At 45.9% G+C, this 20,010-nt stretch overlaps 1 protein-coding gene and 1 non-coding gene across 2 annotated transcripts in view; one reads left to right on the top strand and one right to left on the bottom strand.

Moving 5' to 3' along the window:
• Positions 1-20,010, top strand: part of CCDC83 (coiled-coil domain containing 83) — a 72,231-nt gene that overhangs the window by 21,089 nt on the left and 31,132 nt on the right. The window contains exons 3-4 of the mRNA XM_073612941.1: positions 3,176-3,260; positions 3,700-3,868. Coding sequence (XP_073469042.1) covers positions 3,176-3,260; positions 3,700-3,868 — 254 coding nt within the window. The remainder of the gene's footprint in view (positions 1-3,175; positions 3,261-3,699; positions 3,869-20,010) is intronic.
• TRNAR-UCU (transfer RNA arginine (anticodon UCU)) lies at positions 15,270-15,341 on the bottom strand. The gene has a single exon. It is a non-coding gene; the product is annotated as a tRNA-Arg (tRNA).

Below are 20,010 nucleotides of genomic sequence, written 5' to 3' on the forward strand. Positions count from 1 at the left end.
AATAAAAAAGAGTTGTAGTAGCAATACAAGTAAAAATCAGGAGATTTTGTGTGAATACATAACTGTTAACCCCTGTAATACCAGCTATAGTTATTTAAGGTGGAATTCTACCTTACAGCTAACTAGCCTTAAAACTGTTCCCTCCCCCCTTCTAACACCTATACTAACCTGTGTGACATATGTGCATATACTTACCTATTTTCAGCCCGCTCCGGTCTGGTCTCGTGATCCCACTCCTCTATGTCAGCCAGTGCGGATTCAGGAGAGGGGAGGGAGCAACAACAACAGATAGGGATTGAAACCTATGGGTGAAGTCATCTCCAGGCATTACCCATTCAATTTGCATTAACATCCTCCCTTAATGGGGCCCCTCTTCCATCCCCGGGCCCCAAAGCAGCCGCATGGGCTGCTTTGGCCATAGTAACACCACTGCTTGTATGCTTTGTCAGATACCAGAGATCCCCAAAACCTGAGACCTTAAGACCCCTTTCACACTGAGGCTAGAAATAGCCTCAGAAAAGCGCCTGAAAATTGCCTTCCATTCACTGCAATGTGTGCTTTCACACTTGGGGGGTGCGCTTGTTGGACTTTAGAAAAAGTCCTGCAAGCAGCATCTTTGGGGCGGGTTGGGAGCGCTATAGCGCTCCCAAAATGCCCCTGTCCATTGAAATGAACAGGCAGCGATTTCAAAGCGATTTGAAAGAGCTGCAAAACGGGTCTTTTTTCCTTTTTTTTTTTTTAAGGTCACGTCACGTGACCTTAAAAAAAACGCCCGCTAGCAGCCAAAAAGCGCCGATAAAGCCCTGCAAAAACGACCAGTGCTGTTTTAGCTGCGCTTCAGGGTGAAAGGGGTCTTATTATTATTCAAATAGTGTTCCTGACAGTTTCTGACTTCCTGTTGACACCTTTCACACCTTCAGTGCCTTACTTTTGCATATCCTTATAATGAACAGGGTCACTGACCAATGGAGGGGTGCAGGAGGGACTGAGACTAAAGTCGTGTAGCACCCTTTAGCTTAGTGTGCTAGCTGTATATATTTTTTTTTTTGATAGTGTAGGGTCCTTGAAGGTGCCTCCTAGTCTGGGGGGGGTGACCTCGGGCCTGGGGGCTCGGGTGCTCGGGTGCTGGAGGGATCCTCTTACAACCCACAGGGAAGTCTTGTCCAGAGGCATGGGAGAAAGAGTGAGGACAGCAGGAGCCAGCACGTCCAGGAGAAGTCAGCTGGGTGGCTGGTGAGTGTACAGTCTGGGAGGACTGTGGGAAGTAGCCAGGAGGGCTAGTGAGAGAGGCAGCTGCATCCAGGTGGGTTGGCAGTGCCTGAAGAGGTGATGCTGGGATCAGTAGCCACAGGAATGTAGTTGGACACTGGGACTTTTCTCTACACAACCAAAGGGGCCTGTGGTCCCTGCCTGTAAAGGGCTTTTGCTTAATCTGATTAAGTGCCTTTTGTCAGACTCATCAAACAGTGTTCCAGCTGGGTCTGTGTTGTTTTCTGCAAGCGAGTGCTGGAGGAAGAGGAGTGTCTATAGACTGTATATAGGAATGTTGTCCCCAAAGAGTTCTGAAGTCAAGTGAGCATTCTATAATTTCCCTCTACCCTATCCACGTTTTATCCCCTCAATAAAACATAAAAACAAGCACTGGACTGTTTCTTGACTCTGGGATACTGTGAAAATTCGTTGTGCTTGGCTATGCAGGGTGGGGGATCCCAATTCACCAGCGGCTCCTACGCGGGGTGCGCTATAGTTGCTATTTGCATACTAGAGCTCCCTGGGTTTTGAGCCTCCTTGGGAACTCTACAGTATATATACCTATAGAGCTCTAGGTGTCTACTGTGCAGATTATATGACTTGAGTGCATAGTCAAATTACATAGTTAGTCAGGTTGAAAAAAGACACAAGTCCATCTAGTTCAACCAAATAAATAAATAAATAAAATAAAAAATATCATACAATCCCATATACCCAATCCTATACCCACAGTTGATCCAGAGGAAGGCAACCCCCCCCCCCCCCAAAAAAAAAAAATCAGAATCCAATTTGCTACAGCAGGGGAAAAAATTCCTCCCTGATCCCAGAGAGGCAATCGTATTTTCCCTGGATCAACTTTACCTATAAATGTTAGTACCCAGTTATATTATGTACATTTAGGAAAGAATCCAGGCCTTTCTTAAAGCAATCTACTGCACCAACATTGATAAAAGGAAAAATGTACAATTTTTATTTATTTGCATTGGTCCTGCATTCATGATCAGTGCTCCTTCAAACTCTTCCTCCAGTCCCAGGTCCATAACCTTCAGTTATAGGGATAGAAGAAATTAACTTCTACAACTACAAGGGTGGTGATGTTAGGGGGGAATATTTATAAATGGATCAATTCAATCATTTATCACTTTTCTACTGTCAAAAGATTTGTCACAACGAAAAAGCATGCAAAGTTCTCATTGGCCTGATTGAGTCTTATTCCTTGTTGTACACAGAATATCTGAATTTCCCATAAATCAGTAGAAAATCAGGACTTAGTAACAATGGAAGTAATGACATATGATGACACCAATCACTTTTAAATATTAGTTGCTGTCAAATAGCAAATCATTGATTTTTTATAATGATTGTTATATAGACTCGTTACCTTTGAGCCTTGTTTATCCTAGCCTTCCTTCATCTCTAATAATTCCTGTGAATAGTGAGTGTGACAGCCCCTGGAATACAGGTCATTGTAGGGCATGCAAGTTATAATAGAAAGTTCGGATCAGGGATCTGTGGATTTTAAGCATACCTCTAGAACACTTGTCAAACATGTGGCCCACCAGGCTTTATCATGTGGTCCCCCTGCAAACTGCACACTGTAGTCTGTACATAGCGCACCCCTAAACTCTGCACTCTGTAAGTAATGCACTCCTGAACCCTGTAGGTAGCGCACTCCTGATACAACTGGCCCTTTGACGGCAACCATATTGCCGATGCGGCCCGCAATGAAATTGACACCGCTGCTCTGGAAGGTGTAGCTACACATTTATATAACAATATAAATTTTATATTACCATGTTATAAAGTATAAGCGCATAAACCTTGTGCAACAATCATAAGAAAATACATTTTTAGGTAAATTTTATATAACTATAATTTGCCAATGAACAGGAACCTCATTATTGTATTATATAACTGCCTGCAGAATTCAGATGAAGGAGTCTATGATCGAAGAACTCTTGGCTGAGGTGAAACAAATAGAAGAAAAGAATACAAGATACAAGGAACGGGTATGTGTTATTATAAGGGAATGCACTTAAAGAAAATCTGTTAGCTTTCTAAATTCATTAAAGTATAAGTAAGGGAAATTTTTATTTTAGTTTTGAATAGAATGTAGAGGGTTTAGAACTCCTGTCAGTTTATATTACTGTCTATGCCCCCGTTAAAGAGATTCCTCCTCTCTATTTGTCTTGTTTACCATTATCATTGAAAGTGAAAGAAAAAGAAAATCCCAAATTTTGGGTTGTCCCTAGAAAAAAAATGGAGGGAAAATCTTCCAGTGGTGACACTAGTTCTGGTGACCTGGAGGCCCCAATAAGTTACAAGTAACATGTTAAGCACCCCCTGGAATAGGAACTTAATTTTTGGTGGGATAGTCCCCAATGCATGTCTACTTGTGGGAATCTCTCCAATTCATCCAGATAAATCTTATTGTGTTTTTGTATTCAGAATGAACGTCTAAAGGCCGAGCAGACGGGACATGTCAATGAACTCCTAAGTGAGGCCAAAGCCCAGGAACGGGAACTGGCTAAGAAAGAGATCGTCAACCGGGAACAAGTAGACGAGCTGATGAAAGAGAAATGGGATTTTATTCGGCAAAAGGAAAATCTGCTGGAAGGTACAACAAATATAACCACATACAGGGGACATACAATTCTTTTACACAGCTGAAGGACAATATCTTCATGAGACAGTGCCCTCATATATCTGAAAATGCACTTTGTATCTAGCAGGAGTACAACTTTGCTGCAGTGGTACAGGACGATGTCCCCACAACCTGTGGAGGTATCTCATGACACCAATGAGTGAGCATTCCAGTGTGGACAGATTTGCACCATGGCACAGTGAGGGTGGCTTCTCTGGTCCCATCCAGCCTGGAGGACCTGGAAGTGGTTTTACCTTCATTGCTCAGTGGATATACACCAATAGCAGTTAGAGATCCCAGAGAAATTAGAGATTATGCTGTGTTTAAAGGGGGGCTCCAAGCAAAGACGGAAAATGTATTCATACATATACAAAGTAAATACAAATATAAATTACAAATATATACAATACAATATACAAATATATCTATCTTCTGTTTTGTTATGCTCAATTCAGGGCAGGACAGGCAATATCTTCAGGGTGTTGAAGAGACAAACTAGCAACTAAACTCAATGTAATTCCATCCGCCAGTAAATCCTCTTTCAGCATAGAAAGAAAAACTGGCCTCAGTTGTCAGATTCTGATTACCTGCCAAAGGATTTGTATTTTTCTTTCTCCAGTTCTAAGAATTACGCAGCTCTGCCACATCCCCGTTTGATCGGGAAGAGGACTCTCTCTTAAGCATCTCGTTAACACTTACAGGTCTTGTGCCTCCCCAACCCTTTGCACTGCAGCAGTTACAGTTCTTTTTCCTTCTAAAGTAGGTACAGCTAGAGTAGAAAAGCCTGTCCCCTGCCTGCATGCTGCAGAGAAGGACTCTTGCTCTCTATGGGGATGCAGTGGACTCATTGCAGAAGTCCAACACATTCCACATATCTATAGTTCTGCAGTTAGCAAAGCTCATGTTCCCTGCTGATTGGAGATTTCCTACTCAGCAAGGGGTGTGTTGGACCTCCGCAGAGAGACCACTGCCTCACCACAGAGAGCAAGGATCCTGCTCTGCAGCTATTGCAGGGACAGGCTTTTCTACTCAAGCTGTGGCCGATTAAAAAAAACTGTAAGGACCGAATTACATCTTTGTGTTGTGGTAACAAGCAAGTTACCGCAGCATGCAGCAGCACATGCATTACTGTATTGCAATGCTGTTCCATCGCACCACACCACAACGCATGGCAATGCATGACATAATGCACATTAACGCACCAAAAAAATGTAAACAGGCCCTAAGACTCTGCACACCTTTTGTTACTTGGTTTAAATTAAAAGTTCAGTTAGACTTTAAAAGATGCGCTTGCTGATGTTTTATTGAATACATTTCTGCATTAACCCTTTTACTGCCACTGCCGTATGTACTGCAGTCTGTGGGACAAACTGACTGTGAAGTGATCCAGCGTCTGTGCACCCCAATATGCGTCACTTCCCTCCCCCTTGCGTGTGCCCGGTGATGGTCCTTGGGCTCCCTGCGCCCATCGGCAGACCCGAGACCGGCATGGCGGGTGCCGCCGGGGAGAAGAGAGGGAGATCCCACTAATGACCTGGGTCCTAGTATCACTTTTCCCAGTGTGGTTGTGGAAGAAGCTAATGGAGTGTAATCTGCGATTCATTGTCTTCAATGAAGGACTGGTGAAACATCAATGAAGGACTGGTGAAACATTAATGGAGGACTGGTGAAACATGAGACATCAGTCCTCTGATGTCTCATTAAAGAGAACCTGTCACCAAAAATGCATCACTTGGGGGAATTTTTGTCCCTTATGTGATGTAAAAAAACTTTAGAAAAAAAATATAAAAGTTTAAAAAATGAAAGATACACCAAATCACTTAAAATCCCCCCCCAAAATGTTTGAGTCCCCATCCCGACATACACACATGTACGAATATATATGTATGCATCAGGGGCACCGTCATAAAAACGTCAATTGCGCTATACATTTTACATAGCTCTGAGCATGCTGGAGTGAGAGCATTAATTCTAGTCCCATTATTCACTGTTAGCTCTAAACTGAAGAACTGTTGGGGCTTTTAAGCATCTTCTATGGAAAATATAGGGTACCAAAGTTTTTCGCCATTTCATGGGTGCACACAACTTTAAGGCTTGACATTTTGGGTATCTGCGCAAACCTCACCTTTTTTGTTTACCACATAAATTGTGTAGTTTATTGCGTGTATGCCCCCTAAAATTAACTTTCCTGACAGACTCCATGACAGCCTACGTATGGGTTAATCCCGCCCCCTTATACCTCATAGGACCCCTCTCCCATAAATCTTTGTTCCCGAACCAAAGGTCGTGTTCCTTTTTTGTCCTCCTCCTAGGACCAAAGTTGAAGTCTTACCTTTTAAAGATATCTGTGATTCAGGCCTGACGGTTAGCACACGATGTTATGGATTCAGGCGGTATCTCTCTGGAGTCCAGCAATCCCCGGCTATTAGCGGGGTGGACGCGGGCAATGAATGCAGTGCCATGAAGAGCTTACTAGCCTGGCCATTGGCAGGCAAGCGGCAATGTGGCCAAATGTCCCAGCTATTAGCGGAAGGCCTTTCTTTTGAACGCCCTGATCGTGCAGTGAGAGCAGCAATAGCTCCCACTTTTCGGTTGGGCTGCAGCCATGCCGTGGTGGTATAGTATATATACATTCTCATATGGCAGCAGTGTATATATTTGTTGTTTGTCTTTTCCACTTCTCTGGCTCCAGTCTCTTAGGCCATGGCAGCTGGAACGCACCTGTGCTCCCGTCCGCCGCTTCAGGGGTCCCCTGGGCTCTTCTGCGCAGCCGCAGGCTGCGATATACAAACTGAGACTTGGTCTGCGCGTGCGCGGTTTCAACAAGATTGCTGCGTCGGTCCCAGCGCAGGCACCCTTCTTGGCGCGGTGACATCATCAACCGCGGCAGATTGAAATAGCTATTCCTTGGGATGTTCTGTGGGCTTATGCGGCAGCTTCCCCAGGGACCTTTTTCCTGTTGCCAAGGTAAGTGTTCATGCTGCAGGCTCCCTGGCTGCTGGTTGATGTCACTCTCTCTCTCTCATATCCATTGATGGTTCCTTTTCAGTTACCAAGCTGTTTTGCCATGGATGTGTCACCGCACCCCTCTGGCCAACCCTTACGCTGCAGGTAGGATTGGTTGTTCCTTTGTCCCTATCTGGCTTGGGTTCATTCAACCAGGAGCTGTTAACCTTTTCCTTTTCTCTCCGTCCTTCTAGGTCTGAGCGAAAGGCCTCCAAAGCGATGGAGGCCTGGACGGATGACGTGGATGTACCCTTAAGAAGTGCCTCTGAAGAAATGGCCAGGAGTTCACCTTTACATGAACTGAAGCTGCAATCAGCCTTTCTGGGGGAAGCTTCCCTTGACATAATTCGCCTGGTGGTACGGGTCATGCTCTCATCCATCACGGCTAAGCGTGCCTTGTGCCTGCGCCCGTGGGTAGCGGACCCTGCCTCTAAGCAGGCCTGGTGCAGGGTTCCCTTTGAGGGCTCCTCAGTCTTTGGGAACAAATTAGACCGTGCCATCACTCGTGCCACGGGGGGGCAAGTCGGAATTCCTACCCCAGGATCGTCGCCTGCTAGGCCAGAAAAGAGTTCAGCCTAGGCAAGGTTCGGATCGTGCGAGGGACGCCCGCCGCTATAGGCCTGGGCATGAGTTCAGGAAGACCTGGAAGAGAAACCAGACATTAGGCCTAAAGATTTCAAAGGGAGCGTCTTCCGGTGAACGAGAAGCCTCTAAGTCTTTTTGATGTTGGCCCTGCCCAGGCGGAGCAAGTCGGGGCTCACTTACTCCGCTTTCAGCGCGTCTGGGCAGTTTCGATCAAAGATTACTGGACCGGCTCCTCAGGACATGCTTGGACATTCAGCAGCCCACCCAAACTCCGGTTTGTACCCACATCCTTGCCTCACTCGGAACAGAAAAATGAAGTCCTTCTGTCCTACGCGGACTCTCTAGTGGCTCAGGGCGCCGCCATACCAGTTCCAACCGGTGAAAGATTTCAAGGGGTCTACTCGCCCCTCTTCATGGTTCTGAAGAAGAATGGCTCCTGGAGACCAGTTATAGATTTGACCCACTTGAATTCTTTCTTCAAGAAAGAGAAATTCAAAATGGAGACACTATTCACAATCCGTCAGGCAATTCAGCCAGGCGATTGGCTCGTGTCCATAGATCTTAAGGACGCCCACTTCCATGTCCCGATAGCAGAAGAGTTCTAGAAATTTCTTCGCTTTGCTGTAGATCAAGTCCACGTTCAGTTTACCTGTCTCCCATTTGGGCTTACGACATCGCCTCGTGTCTTTTCAAAACTCTTATTGGCTGTCGTGGCTCTGATCAGGATCAGAGGTATTCGTCTGCATCATTATTTGGACGACCTGCTGTTACTATCTCGGGACGGAGCAACTGCTAGTCCACAGATCTCAGGTCATCTCCACTCTACTCGAGTTCGGCTGGCTGTTGAACAGGGAGAAGACCCACCTAGAACCTACACAGTCCCTGCTTTTCCTTGGGGCACAATTTAATACACTCAGATGCACCATCTCCCTGCCCCTGGGGAAAAGTCCAGTGATTCGGAACAGAGTTTGTCTAGCAATGTCCTCCTCACATCTCCGGACCTCACAGTGTCTGAAGATCATTGGCACCATGGTGGCCACATCACCTATGGTGAAATGGGCACAGTGGAAAATGTAGCCCTTCTAGAAGGGCTTCCTCCAGCAGTGACACGCAGGGTCCCGAGATCATTCCATCCGAATAACCTCCCCCATGCGAGAGAGCCTTCCTTGGTGGCTGCAGCGAAGGAACCTCCTCAACTGTCACTCCATCTCCCCAATCTCCTGCATTATGATCAGCCAGCAACAGGGGCTGGGGCGCTCACTGCCTGACAGAAGTAGCCCAAGGCAAATGGAGTTTTCCATCCCACGGGTTAGTCTCGAATGTTCTTGAATTCCTGGCAGCGGTCTACGGTCTGCAGGCCTTTCACCACTTAAAGGCGGGAGCCTCAGTTTTCCTAAGACTGGAGAACACAACAGCAGTCTCATACATCAAGAGGCAGGGAGGTACTCGCAGTCTCTCCCTGCTGAAGGAAGTAGAGCCTCTCATGACCTGGGCCAAAGTGAACTTGGCTAACCTAACAATTGTCTATCTCCCCGGAGACCAGAACGTTCAGGCAGACTTTCTTTCGAAGGTATCTCTAGACAACAACGAATGGGCTCTTCACACCGAAGTCTTCAAGTGGGTTCTGTCCCTTGGCTCACCCCGGAGGTAGACCTATTCGCCTCCCCATGCAACTTCAAGCTGGAGAGGAACTACTCGAGGTGTCATTATCCCCTAGGCCTTCGGAGTAGATGCCCTGACGGACCAGTGGAGATTTCACAGGGCTTACACCTTTCCTCTGGTTCTTGTCATCCTCCAGTTCCTGTCGAGATTTAGGATGGAAGAAGCAGAGATAGTAACAATAGTTCCGTATTAGCTGAACAGGCAATGGTTTCCCCTGTTGATGCAACTCAGCTTCCAGGACCCAGTTCCTCTGCCCTCCAGGCCAGATCTCCTATCTCAAGGGGCAACTCTACATCCATGCCCGGCCCATCTGCACCTGATGGCTTGGTTCTTGAGAGGGGAAGGCTGGAAGCCCTAGGTTGTCCAAGCAGGGCCATCTCCACGTTTTGAATGCCAGGAGAGCAGGTACCGACAAGGTCTACTAAAGGATTTGGTCAAAATTTACAGACTACATTTCCACCACTGCAGGTTCTTGCAGTAATCCAAAAATACAGGATATCCTGGGCTTCCTACAATCAGCCTGGATCAGTCAGCTCCCTGAGGTTTCAAGTCTTCGCAATTTCTGCCTTCACGGGAATATCCTGGGCTAGACACCCTCTTACTCAGCAGTTCTTCAGAGGAGCAATAAGGCTTAGACCTCAGAGAAAACCAAGATTTCCCAAATGGGATCTCCCGCTTGTCCTGGATTTTCTCTCAGGAAGAAAGATGGAACACGCAGAATGGTTCTCTATCAAGGAACTTTTCCTAAAAGTTGCCTTCCTGGTAGCCATCACATCGGCCAAGAGGGTCTCCGAAATGAGCTCTCTGGGATACAAGGAGCCATTTCAAATTTTTTTCCCTGATCGTGTAGTATTGATTCCTATGCTGGGTTCAAACCCCAAAGTATCGTCTGTTTTTCAGTAAAATCAGGAGATTACTCTTCCAACGTTCAGGTCAGCTGAAAACTCCAGTGTACATCCATTGGAGAAGCTCTGAGACAGTATCTAGAAGCCACAGCTCTTTTTCGCCAGTCTGATCATCTGTTCATTCTTTTTCATGGAAAAAACAAGGACTTGCATGCCTCTTCCAGATTTATTGCAGCGTTGATTGTTCAGGCCATTTAGTGGGCCTATAAAGCTAAGGGCTTGACGCCTCCAGAAGCGGTGACCGCTCATTCGACCAGAAGCATTTGTACTTCATGGGCGGCTTCGTTGCCCCAGAATTGATTTGCAGGGCAGCATCGTGGTCTTCAATTAACACGTTCATGGCGCACTACTGCGTAGAACCGGCCTCTTTGTCTTCTGTTAACTTTGATTTGCACATCCTGTCTGTTGACGGTGCCAATTAAATCTTTTTTCTTTTGTCCAGCATTTACCCACCCGGGGGTGTGCATGGCTAGTTATTTCCCATACGTAGGCTGCCATGGAGTCTGTCAGGAAAACAGAAAATTTCCTTTCAAATACTTACCGTAATTTTCCTTTCCTGATGGACTCCATGGCAGCAGGAGTTCCCTCCCATTGGCTGGAGTAGGCTAAGTTACAGAACGCGGCCTCTGGCTCGGAACAAAGATTTATGGGAGAGGGGTCCTTTGGGGTATGAGGGGGGCGGGATCAACCCTATACGTAGGCTGCCATGGAGTCCATCAGGAAAGAAAAATTACGGTATTTGATAGGAAATTTTCAGTTTTAGTGTATTTTTTACTGAAAATGTTTCATAAACTGTAAAATTTCATAAACTGTTGTGCTAATATTGTGCGACTTTAGATCAAATTTAGATCTACCACCTTTTTATTCTCTAGGGTGTTTGATTTCACATAATCTTCAGACCTAAAATGATTTTTTTCAACATGTGCAAAAAAATGCAAAAGCGCAAAGCCACGTATACACGGGGCCGAATATCGTCCGAAATAAGCCGTTACAGTAGAATCCAGCTGACTTTCGGCCTGTGTGTACAGCTGCTTGTCCAACAAAAGCTGCTTCTGTTGAACGGGCATGCTGGAAAACCAGCAGCCGATCAGCATCCGTTCAGCACTCTCAGCTAATGGTTGCGAGCACTGGCGGTAGAGTTGCTACCTCATCCCTTTAAAACCGAACACATATTAATTACTCAGGTTCTGTGGCTAATTGGTAATTAAATTCACTTAGTGCCTTATCTGCATTAAATTAGCTTTAGAACCTGCGTAATTATTATGTGTTTGGGTTTAAAGGCAAGAGGTGGCAACCCTATCTGGCGGGGCGGGGGCCAGTCCCCCTGTTAGAACACAATAACACAGCGAGGAGATCGCTGTATTAACATTGCATAGTTACTCGTGTCTTTTATATCTATCTGGATTTCTTACCCAAACAAGCAACCTGCAAAAAAAGACTCATCATACTTAACTTTCTAGTGGGTGCTGATAAAAGATGCTTGCAGGTGATCTAGCCTGCCAGACTCCTACTGTAAATAAAATCGCACTTTTCTTTGTATAGACCGTATAGAGTATTTCAAGGAAATTATTTCCTATATACTGCTGCCTGCTGTCGGAATTATTTTGAATTCATGACAGCATCACTCTGCAGTCTCCTCTCTCTTCTGCAGAGTTTCCATTGATATTAGCTGGGGAATAAAGTTATTTTTATATTTTGTCTTTTCTCTCAGCACAGCGCAGCTCTAATACTTAACATTTATCTCCCCAGAGCTCAGAGCCTCCCCTGTTTCTTCTCCTCGCTGCAAGTCTGTTAGTTCAGGAGCAATTAAATTCAACCGACGGCGGAGGAGTGAGCCTGGAACTTGTACCTTTTATTCCAGCAGATGAGAGACTGTAACCGAGGCAGCATACAGAGGAAATGATATAGCTTTAGATTGTAAAGATTTTTAGATTATATTTATAAACAGTATCTCACAAAAGTGATTACACCCCTCACATTTTTGTAAATATTTTATTATATCTTTTCATGTGACAACACTGAAGAAATGACCCTTTGCTACAATGTAAAGTAGTGAGTGTACAGCTTGTGTAACAGTGTAAATTTGCTGCCCCCTCAAAATAACTCAACACACAGCCATTAATGTCTAAACCTCTGGCAAAAAAAGTGAGTACACCCCTAAGTGAAAATGTCCAAATTGAGCCCAAAGTGTCAATATTTTGTGTGGCCACCATTATTTTCCAGCACTCCTGGGCATGGAGTTCACCAGAGCTTCACAGGTTGGCACTGCTCTTCCACTCCTCCATGATGACAAGCTGGTTAGAGACCTTGCGCTCCTCCACCTTCCATTTGAGGATGCCCCACAGGTGCTCAATAGGGTTTAGGTCGGGAGACATGCTTGGCCAGTCCATCACCTTTACCCTCAGCTTCTTTAGCATGGCAGTGGTTGTCTTGGAGGTGTGTTTGGGGTCATTATCATGCTGGAATACTGTCCTGCCGCCCAGTTTCCGAAAGGAGGAGATCATGCTCTGCTTCAGTATGTCACAGTACATGTTGGCATTCATGGTTGGCTTGTTCTGAGTGGAACCTGTCCTGTTAAACTGCTGTATGGTCTTGGCCACTGTTCTGCAGCTCAGTTTCAGGGTCTTGGTAATCTTCTTATAGCCAAGTCCATCTTTATGTAGAGCAACAATTATTTTTTTCAGATCCTCCAGAGAGTTCTTTGCCATGAGGTGCCATGTTGAACTTCCAGTGACCAGTATGAGAGAGTGAGAGCGATAACACCAAATTTAACACACCTGCTCCCCATTCACACCTGACATCTTGTAAAACCTTGTCACATGACACCGGGGAGGGAAAATGGCTAATTGGGCCCAATTTGGACATTTTCACTTAGGGGTGTACTCACTTTTGTTGCCAGTGGTTTAGACATTAACCACTTCAATACAGGGCACTTTCACCCCCTTCCTGCCCAGGCCAATTTTCAGCTTTCATCGCTGTCGCACTTTGAATGAGAATTGCGCGGTCATGCATACTGTACCCAAATGAATTTTGCCTTTTTTTTTGCACACAAATAGAGCTTTCTTTTGGTATTTGATCATCTCTGTGGTTTTTACTTATTGCGCCATAAACAAGAAAAGAACGACAATTTAAAAAAAAAAAAACAATATTTTTAACTTTTTGCTATAATAAATCTCCCAAATTGATTTAAAAAAAAAAAAAATTTTTTTTCCTCAGTTTAGGCCGATATGTATTCTTCTACATATTTTTGGTAAAGAAATCACAATAACCGTATATTGTATGGTTTGAGCAAAAGTTATAGCACCTACAAAATAGATGATTGATTTATGGCATTTTTATTATTATTTTTTTTTTAATAGTAATGGCGGAGATCTGTGATTTTTATCCTTACTACGACCTTGCAGTGGATAGATCGGACACTTTTGACACTTTTTTAAACCATTGACATTTATACAGCGATCAGTGCTATAAATAGCCATTGGATACTCTATAAATGTCACTGGCTGGGAAGGGGTTAACACTAGGGGGCAATCAAGGGGTTAACTCTGTTCCCTCAGCGTGTTCTAACTGTGAAGGGGATGGGACTGACTAGGGGAGGAGACCGATCGGTGTTCCTATATACTAGAAACACACGATCTGTCTCCTCTCCCCTGCCCAGGCACCCCCTAAGCGCACACCTGTGCACAGCTATGCCACTGGTAGTGGATCATTTTTCAAGAGGACAGTAAGCATTACTGCCTGTCTGAAAGAAGAAGCCTCAGATGGACTTGTCATTGGTAAGCATGATCACTTAGCTCTGCTGATTAATGTGCATTTGCCATTGTGAGCATTATGATGGTTACTCACTCTTGGGCTGTGTATTTTGGTGTACGGACCACTACATCAGCAGCGCATTGCACCACGACTACTATATGCAGCAAGGTGTGGAAAGGTAGCCAGGATACATGAAACTAGTTCACCTTTGTATTTTTCAGGAAAAGATGTACTTACTCTTTAAAGTTGTTGAAGGGGGCCCATTTTAAAGCAGAAATTTACCAATAACAACATAATATTCTTTAGCCAGGAACATACATTCTGCATTATTAATTATGCTACCAAAATGAGTGTGTGCTGTAAATTGCCTCCAGCATTGTTCCCGTTTCTTCTTGCTGGAAGCTGTCATTTTGCTGAAGCCCAGACCCCCTGAGCAGCAGTAAATCATAAAGCTGAACTAAACTCATCAGTTTAAAAAAACAGTTACATTCCTGGAATGCCTCTGTTGCAAACTGTCACATTTGCTTGTGTCCTAAACCAGACTGCCAGTTGCAGAAGCGGCTTCTTTGGCTGTAAAGGATAGGAGGGTTTAATTACGCTTTAAGGCTGTCAGCAGATTGACCTCTACAAACTTAGCAGTGCCTAAAAATGGAGAGCAACTGAGCATGTGCAGAGCAGGGTGAGACAATGTATTACTGGATTTTACACAGTATAGATACTTATTTTTAATGTTTTAATTCTTTTACAGCTATGCCTGCAAAAGGGGCCAACCTGAACTGATCTATCAGGACTTAATTTTCTGAATAAATTTCCACTTTAACTGCTAAGTTTAAACACAGCAACAACAGTTGTCATTGTTTCCCAGTCTGAAGTGACTACATCAGCCATTCTCAGCCAGGGTTCCGTGGAACCCTGGGGTTCCACCAGAGCTTGCTAAGGGTTCCTTAAGCTGTGGCTGATGAACCACCTATTTGATGGTACCTACAGAGTTGAAGGCTCAGCACCACTTGGCAAAGCCAGCAGCATGACACCAAATATCGTTCTAGCTGTCTTTAAGGGTGGCATTCTGAGCACCACTTTAAGGGGGAGGGAACATTGTATATACAGCTATTATGGGGGGGGGGGGTAACACTTACCAGGTGAGGCAGTCATCTTGTGAGATTGCGTTGGCCGGGAATCAAACCCGGGTCAGCTGCTTGGAAAGCAGCTATGCTTACCACTGCACCACCAACGCGAGCTAGCATGTCTTTAGGGTGTGGGAGGAAACCGGAGTACCCAGAGGAAACCCACGCAAACACAGGGAGAACATACAGACTCCATGCAGACAGTGTCCTGGTCAGGATATGATCCAAACACCCCAGTGCTGCAAGGCAGAAGTACTAACTACTAAGCCTCTGTGCTGCCCGATCTTAAAGTAGAACTTCACCTATAAAGGGAAGTTCCGCTTTTCATCCTCTTCCTCATTCGTTGGCCGGGAATCAAACCCGGGTCAGCTGCTTAGAAAGCAGCTATGCTTACCACTGCACCACCAACGCGAGGTAGCATGTCTTTAGGGTGTGGGAGGAAACCGGAGTACCCGGAGGAAACCCACGCAAACACAGGGAGAACATGCAGACTCCATGCAGACAGTGTCCTGGTCAGGATATGAACCAAACACCCCAGTGCTGCAAGGCAGAAGTACTAACTACTAAGCCTCTGTGCTGCCCAATCTTAAAGCAGAACTTCACCTATAAAGGGAAGTTCCGCTTTTCATCCTCTTCCTCATTCCTAAAGGAACTGGAGATACAGGTCCATATTGTAGTGTTATGAATCTTTTATATTCTGTCCTGTAGGGAGGGACTCTGAATGGTTCTCATTCCATCCACCCTACCCATTGAGCCGTCCATATTTCCCCTTGGGTTATGATATTCTTAAGGCGGAGGTTCACACCTCCAGTGTCACATTTGGCACCTTTCAGGGGGGAGGGGGGTGCAGATACCTTTATAATACAGGCATTTGAACCCCCCCCCACTGTCTGCTGGGAAACACATGGGTCCCAGAGACAGCAGGGACCATCCTGATTGCGCAGCCCGATTCTCGCATGCACAGTAGGGAACCGGGAAGCAAGGCTTCACTTCCTGATTCCCTTACCGAAGATGGCGGCGAAAAGCCGAGCGACAGATTGGCTTCGGGTGCCGACATCGCGGGTGCCCTGGACAGGTAAGTGTCCATATTTTAGAAGTCAGCAGCTGCAGTATTTGTAGCTGCTTACTTTTAAAAAAATATTTTGTCGGAACTCCGCTTTAAGTGACCTAGAGATGCAGATCCATTTTGTAGAGTGACCTAGAGCTGCAGGTCCTTTTTGTAGAGTGACCTAGAGCTACAGAGTCCTTCAGCTGTTGTAGGCCTCAGTGGTCACTTCTCCAATATTGGTGATGTCCTTCGTGCGGAATGGGACAAATACATGTCCTCTGGTCTGTATAGTGTTTCTACACCATGGATAAGCTCTGTCTTATATAAGAGGACATGAGCTAGCCATGAGTGTAACCTGAAATGTAGACAGGCAGGGACAGGACAACTCACTTGAATGTGGAAGCCTGGCTCTTCATAGATGGTAGAGAGTCCATTCCCAGTATGGTGAATTGGGCAACAAGGATGCCCTGATAGTCCATCATCATTGTCTATGATTGTCTGTCTGTGGAGCTGCTACCACTAGTAGCTCCACCTACTGTGCCCAGGTCTGCTGGCTGGCCTCTGCTGTTTTTATGGGCATCTGAATGGTGACCACTTGAATGGGGCACCAGCGCTACTTCTTTGACGCTCACCTAAAAGGTATTTCCACTTTTGCAGCCATATTGGGATAATACCTACTTTTATATCTGTTACATGTTCTCATTCACAGAATAAAACTTAATAAAAATTGTAAAGTTTGCTGCTCACCTTTAAAGAGGGAATCACGTGTGAAAAATGACAAACAAAACATGGCTCCTACAGATCTGATACCAGAACCCCAGCCGAGCATGCAGCCTGGCAGGTCAGGAAAGGGGGGGATGAGCGTGCACCCCCTCCACTCCTAAACCATACCAGGCCACGTGCCCTCAACATGGGAAGTGGACCTTGAAAAGAGGGACCCCCCTCCCCCCTGACAAGGCACCTCTTTATTTTGAGGTCATGTGGCCTGGTATGGGCGAGGAGAGGAGGGCGCGGCGTATGCTCACCCCCCTTCCCCCCTTTCCTGGCCTGTCAGGATGTGTGCTTAGGAGGGGGTCTGGATTTTGGGAGGCCATCCTTTTTTTTTTTTTCCATGGGGTTCCGGCTTTAATTGTGATCAGCAATTTTTACAATGTTCTTAAAGTTATGCTATGTGAATGGGAACAAGTAAAAAATATAAAGTAGGTGTAAAAAATGTGGCTGAAAAATTGGAAATACCTTTTTAGGTGATCTCAGTAGAAGCGTTGGTGCAGAGATCTGTCTTGGTACAGTTGTACCTGGTCTCTGGGAGGGCTGATTACCATTTCCTCAAGATAGCTGAGATGGCAGATGCCAAAAGGTCATGGATGTTTCTTCGAGCCGCACCTGGTCCCTGGGAGGGCTGATGGGAAGATCCTCTGTTTACTGAAGTGGCAGCTGCCACCGGTGTGGGGACCTGTGTCGGTACAGCTGTACCTGGTCCTTGGGAGGGTTGATGGGAAGACCATCTGTTTACTGGATAGGCATGCGCCACCAGTGTGGGGACCTGTGTTGGTACAGAGGTACTGGGTTCCTGGGAGGGCTGATGGGAAGACTCTTCAGTTGCTGGAGTGGCAGCCGCCACCAGTGTAGGAACCTGTATTGGTACAGCCGTGCCTGGTCCCTGGGAGGGTTTCTTAGACTTTTTGTTGAGTCTTCTTGATTCAGAAGCTGCAGAAAGGGAAATAGAGGGCTGATGGGAATCCCCTCTGGTTACTGGAGTGGCAGCCGCCACCAGTGTAGGAACCTGTGTTGGTAAAGCCGTACCTGGTCCCTGGGAGGGTTCCACAGACTTTCCACTGAGTCTTCTAACACTATCCCCACACACAAAACTTGAACTATGCAGAAGAGATAATGTGGCACTCTTGTTGGTAAAGATAGCTGGTGGTATTGCTCTCTTGAAGAAAGGAGCTAATGAGAATCTTTCAAGAGAGTGATGACGTAGTGGACTCCGGTGATGATGGCTTGACTTGAAGATCTTCTCCCTCCATGTTCACTAGCAAATCATCTTCTGATCCCTCCTCCTCCTCTCCTAGTTTAAAATTTCTTCCAACGTTTTGGCCATCTTCATTCCCAAAAAAGCTGCACCCCTCCTATTTAGGTGCAATCCATCAATGCTATAAAGATGGTAACCGACTGAAAAGTCAGCCCAGTACGCCATGAAGCCAAACCCCTCCTCCCTGCAATAGTTCCTCAGCCACATGTAAAGCTCCCTAAGCTCCCGCTGCCTCTCTGGTGTGGCTCGAGGTACAGGCAGTATTTCTGAAAATACTGCCTTGGAGGTCCTTTTCTTCAATATAGTCCCTAAGTCCCTGAAATAATTTTTTAGGGCGCCCCATCTTCCTCTAACTTTGTCGTTGGTTCCAATATGTATCATGACAGCTGGGTTTTCCCCAGCCCCATCCAACAATTTGTCCATCCGATGTGCAATGTCCCGAACACAAGCACCCGGTAAACAGCATACTGTTCGGTAAATAGTCTTTGTGACAGATTTCCCTCTCTGTCCCTCTAATTATTGAGTCCCCTACCACCAGTATCTTCCTGTTCTTTGCTGTAACTTTGCGCTCATTTTCACTGGAGGAGATGTGCCCAAAGTTCCTCTGGCATTTTGGTGGAGTCTCACATTCTGGTGGGTCTCAATATGAGCTTCACATTCTGGTGGAGCATCAAGCTGAATTTCTTCCAGCTTTTTGGTCACCTTCTCTCCTAATAGAGCGGCACCCTGCTCATTTAAGTGCAGTCCGTCCCTGCTATAGAGCCGGTAATTTACCGAAAAGTCAGTCCAGTTCTCCATGAACCCAAACCCCTCCTCCATGCACCAGTTCCTCAGCCATTTGTTAAGTACCATAAGCTCCTGCTGCCTCTCTGGTGTGGCTCGAGGTACAGGCAGTATTTCTGAAAATATTGCCTTGGGGGACCTTTTCTTCAATATAGCCCCTAAGTCCCTGAAATCATTTTGTAGGGCGCTCCATCTTTCTCGAACTTTGTCATTGGTACCGATATATACCATGACAGCTGGGTCCACTCCGGCCCCATCCAACAATCTGTCCATGCAATCTACAATGTTCCGAACCCGAGCGCCCGGTAAACAACATACTGTTCGTCGATACCGGTCTTTGTGACAGATCGCCCTCTGTATCCCTCCAATAACAGAATCCCCTACCACTAATATATGCCTATCTTTTCTTGTAACTTTGCGCTCTTTTTCACTGGAGCAGATGTTCCCAATGTTCCTCTGGCATTTTGTTGGAGTCTCACATTCTGGTGGGTTCTCAATATGAGCTTCACATTCTGGTGGAGCATCAAGCTGAATTTCTTCCAGCTTTTTGGTCACCTTCTCTCCCAATAGAGCGGCACCCTGCTCATTTAAGTGCAGTCCGTCCCTGCTATAGAGCCGGTAATTTACCGAAAAGTCAGTCCAGTTCTCCATGAACCCAAACCCCTCCTCCCTGCACCAGTTCCTCAGCCATTTGTTAAGTACCATAAGCTCTTGCTGCCTCTCTGGTGTGGCTCGAGGTACAGGCAGTATTTCTGAAAATATTGCCTTGGGGGACCTTTTCTTCAATATAGCCCCTAAGTCCCTGAAATCATTTTGTAGGGCGCTCCATCTTTCTCGAACTTTGTCATTGGTACCGATATATACCATGACAGCTGGGTCCACTCCGGCCCCATCCAACAATCTGTCTATGCAATCTACAATGTTCCGAACCCGAGCGCCTGGTAAACAACATACTGTTCGGCGATACCGGTCTTTGTGACAGATCGCCCTCTGTATCCTTCCAATAACTGAATCCCCTACCACTAATATATGCCTATCTTTTCTTGTAACCGTGCCCCCATCTTCACTGGAGACATTCTCCTGGAATTTTGGTGGAGTATCAATGTGAACGTTGCATGCTGGTGCATTCTCCGTGTGGAAGTCGCACTCTGGTGGAGTGGCCATGTCATGGTCGCACTCTGGTGGAGTGGCCATGTCATGGTCGCACTCTGGTGGAG

The sequence above is a fragment of the Aquarana catesbeiana genome, linkage group LG02, assembly GCF_042186555.1.
Source record: "Aquarana catesbeiana isolate 2022-GZ linkage group LG02, ASM4218655v1, whole genome shotgun sequence".
Taxonomy (NCBI): domain Eukaryota; kingdom Metazoa; phylum Chordata; class Amphibia; order Anura; family Ranidae; genus Aquarana; species Aquarana catesbeiana.